This window comes from Myotis davidii, unplaced genomic scaffold (assembly GCF_000327345.1).
Source record: "Myotis davidii unplaced genomic scaffold, ASM32734v1 scaffold164, whole genome shotgun sequence".
Taxonomy (NCBI): Eukaryota; Metazoa; Chordata; class Mammalia; order Chiroptera; family Vespertilionidae; genus Myotis; species Myotis davidii.
Window position 1 is genome coordinate 1,157,539 of NW_006296417.1, and position 3,388 is coordinate 1,160,926.

General features: G+C 55.3%; 1 protein-coding gene across 1 annotated transcript in view; it reads right to left on the reverse strand.

Moving 5' to 3' along the window:
* LRRK1 (leucine-rich repeat kinase 1) overlaps positions 1-3,388 on the reverse strand; it is a 55,125-nt gene that overhangs the window by 44,638 nt on the left and 7,099 nt on the right. Inside the window, 3 exon segments of the mRNA XM_015569108.1 lie at positions 239-387; positions 1,013-1,192; positions 2,090-2,261. Coding sequence (XP_015424594.1) covers positions 239-387; positions 1,013-1,192; positions 2,090-2,261 — 501 coding nt within the window.

Here is a 3,388-nt window from a genome sequence, read left to right on the forward strand (position 1 = left end):
TCAGAGAGAAAAGGAGAGGGAGAGAGAGAGAGAAACATCAATCATGAGAGAGAATCATGGACCGGCCGCCTCCTGCACGCCCCCGACTGGGGATCGAGCTTGTAACCCGGGCCTGTGCCCCGACCGGGAATGGAACCGTGACCCCCGGTTCATAGGTCGATGCTCAACCAGTGAGCCACACCGGCCGGGCTCTCTCCCGTCTTCTCTCTCGGCTTATCCACGGGCAGGGACTACTCACCACTTTCCCTGAACAGCTGCTGGGCAGGGCACTGGCCTCGATGAAGTAGCTCCGGAGCAGGTGTTTGCTGGGCTCGGGACTGTCCAGCAAGATGTAGGAGCAGAAGAAAGCGCCATGGCGAAGCAGGAAGATGGCGATGTCTTCATTCCCTGGGGGGGCAGACGTGGCACCCTCAGGACGTCTCAGACGTCGCCCCCATCCTGAACAACCACACGTGGCCAGGAGGGGGCGCTGAGGCACACCGCCAGGTAAAACGAAACATGTTCAACTTGTGCGGGTTCAAGTTCTCTGTGACCTCCCGGATCCACCGATCAGTGTGAACGTGTCTGGGACTCTGCCCTTTGCGGGCCCGCCTGCAACGGTGCCACTGGCCACAGCCGGTCGCTGTCCTTGAAATCCCCTTGACCGGGTGACACTGGGCAGGAATAAGGGAGGATGCAGACATTTGGTGGCTCAGTGGTTGAACATCGACCTGTGAACCAGGAGGTCGCCGGCTCGATGCCCGGGTTGTACGCTCGATCCCCAGCAGGGGGCGTGCAGGAGGCAGCTGATCAGTGATTCTCTCTCCTCATTGATGTTTCTCTCCCTCTCCCTCTCCCTTCTTATCTGAAATCCATAAAGACATGTTCAACAAACAAACCAACGAAAAACCAAATAGCAGGAGTTGCCACGTCTCCATGCAGGTAACTGACTGGTGGGGGTAAGGGTGGAGACACTGTCTCATATCTCAGAACCATGCCAGTTCCCAGAGGGGAGGACTGAGCGGGGACTCACCTGCCTTGATGGCCGCGTACAGGGGTAAGCGCACGATGACAGGGAACTCGTTCTTCCTGACCGCGTAGCTCTCGGGGTCGGCCCCGTACGTCAGGACCAGGAGTTTCACCAGCCCCAGGTGGCCTCGTTGACAAGCCAGGGCCAGCATCCAGTTCAGCAGCCGCTGGAGGCTGCAGGGACCTGGCGGGAGACAGAAGGGCAAAGGGACAGTGGCCCCAAATGGCACTGGTGGCCCCTACGCTGACTGCCCCCCTGGATCATCAATGAAACTCATCTGTCCTGTTTCCAGATGGAATTTGCTTCTGCCCAGTTTGATCGCGTTTTTCTGGAACAGTCCCTCTGAATCTGCATATTATTACAAACCCACCTGCTCATCCCATAATGCCAAGGGAGAGAGAAGGCAGCATTCAGAACATGAGATACTGTGCCGGGCTGGTGTGGCTCAGTGGTTGAGCGTCGGACCCAAGTGTGGGGCCCTTGTAAGCAAAGGGCCACGTGTGGCACCACTGTTGCACATCCTTGAAGCCTGCTCTACACCCCCAAAAATATCCTCATTTTCAATGACCACCGGTAAGGCAATGCCTCAGCCTATAATTGCAGCGATGCCTGCACTTGTACGGTATTGCAGATCCGAGGCCACCATGGGAAATTTAAAGGAGACCAGAGCACCCTGAGTCTCCCAGAAGAAAAAAATCACTTGCTACTAAAAAAAAGCAACATCACACGGCACTTCCAAAACATGTAACGGGATTCAGTGATAAAAGGGACTGGGCTCCGGAGTGGACTGTGGAGAGTCGTAATGTTATCAGTATAGGCTCAACCGTTGGAACAAATGTAGCCCGTTCATGCGGAATGTAAACCAGGGGGGAATCGGTGGGGAGAGCGAGCCATGGGAATTCTCAATTAGATTTTATAAAAAGGCACATCGACGCCTACAGTGTGAGCACCGGAGCTCAACATGGGTAAAGGTGAGAAGAAATAAGCCCTTTGGGGTGCAGCCCCCGCCCCATGCCTGTCTGATTCCTAAAGAAGAGGGTCCCCTAAGGGGCGGGGAAGAGCTCATGTCCTAGGACTTGCCTCGGAAAGACTCGAGCAATTCCTGCACGACCTCCGTGTGCCCGAAGTGCGCCGCCACCACCGCGGGGTTGTCGTCCGTGGGCTCGGTCGGCAGCTCCACCTGCCTCTCGGTGAGCAGATAGCGGACGGTCTCCAGGTCCCCGTAGGCCGCTGCGATGCTCAGGAGCTGGCCCTGGTCAACGCAAACAGCAAGAGGACCCCGGGGAGGCCAGCGCTGTGGGAAATCGCCGAGAGAATCGCCTCTGCCTGCTTTACCAAGCCCCCGGGGAAGGCTAGCGCCAAGCTGAGGGGGAGGGCGCCCCCTCCTGGCCACGCGCGGCTGCTGAGGACCTGAAATGTGGCCCCGAGGTGCCGAGGGTGTGAAGGCACATGCGCTTTCCAAGACGTGGCCCCCCAAAAAGGCAAAGGAGTTCATCAATGTTTGTTATGTTAATATTAATCACCTTTAAAATGATGATCTTTTTAAAAAAAATCCTCACTCGAAGATATTTTTACAAAATATGCCCTAGCTGATTTGGCTCAGTGGATAGAGCGTCGGCCTGCCGACCGAAGGGTCCCGGGTTCGATTCCGGTCAAGGGCACGTACCTCGGTTGCAGGCTCCTCCCCAGCCCAGGCCCAGGTCGGGGCTCATGAAGGAGGCAACCAATTGATAGGTCTCTCTCACATCGATGTTCCTCTCTGTCTCTCCCTCTCTCCTCCACTTTCTCTAAAAATCAATGGAAAAATATCCTCGGGTGAGGATTAACCCCTCCAAAAAATTAATTAATTCCAACAGCATAAATAAGTGCAAAATGAGGAGACACTCCCCCCCCAATACCTCTACCTCCCAAACCCGTCTGCAATTAATTAATTCCAACACCATTAACAGTGCAAAATGAGGATCCCCTGCCCCCAATACCTCTACCTCCCAAACCCGTCTGCAAAGAAAGCCACTCCCGCCCAGCCCCAGTGGCTCAGTGGTCGATCTTCGTGACCTCTGAACCAGGAGGTCGTGGTTCGATTCCCGCTCAGGGCATATGCCCGGGTTGCGGGCTCCATCCCCAGTAGGGGGCGTGCAGGAGGCAGCCGATCCATGATTCTCTCTCATCATTGCTGTTTCTCTCTCTCTCTTTCCTTCTCCCTTCCTCTCTGAAATCAATAAAAATATATTAAAAAAACAACAACACGCCAGTAATTTGATGTTAGTATAATGTGTGTCTATAATCTGGGTCTATATCCGACCCCGTTCCGGCCGGAGGGTCCGGCTTGCACCTTACCTTTTCCCGCTGGGAGGCGCACTCCTCACAGGCTTCCCGGAG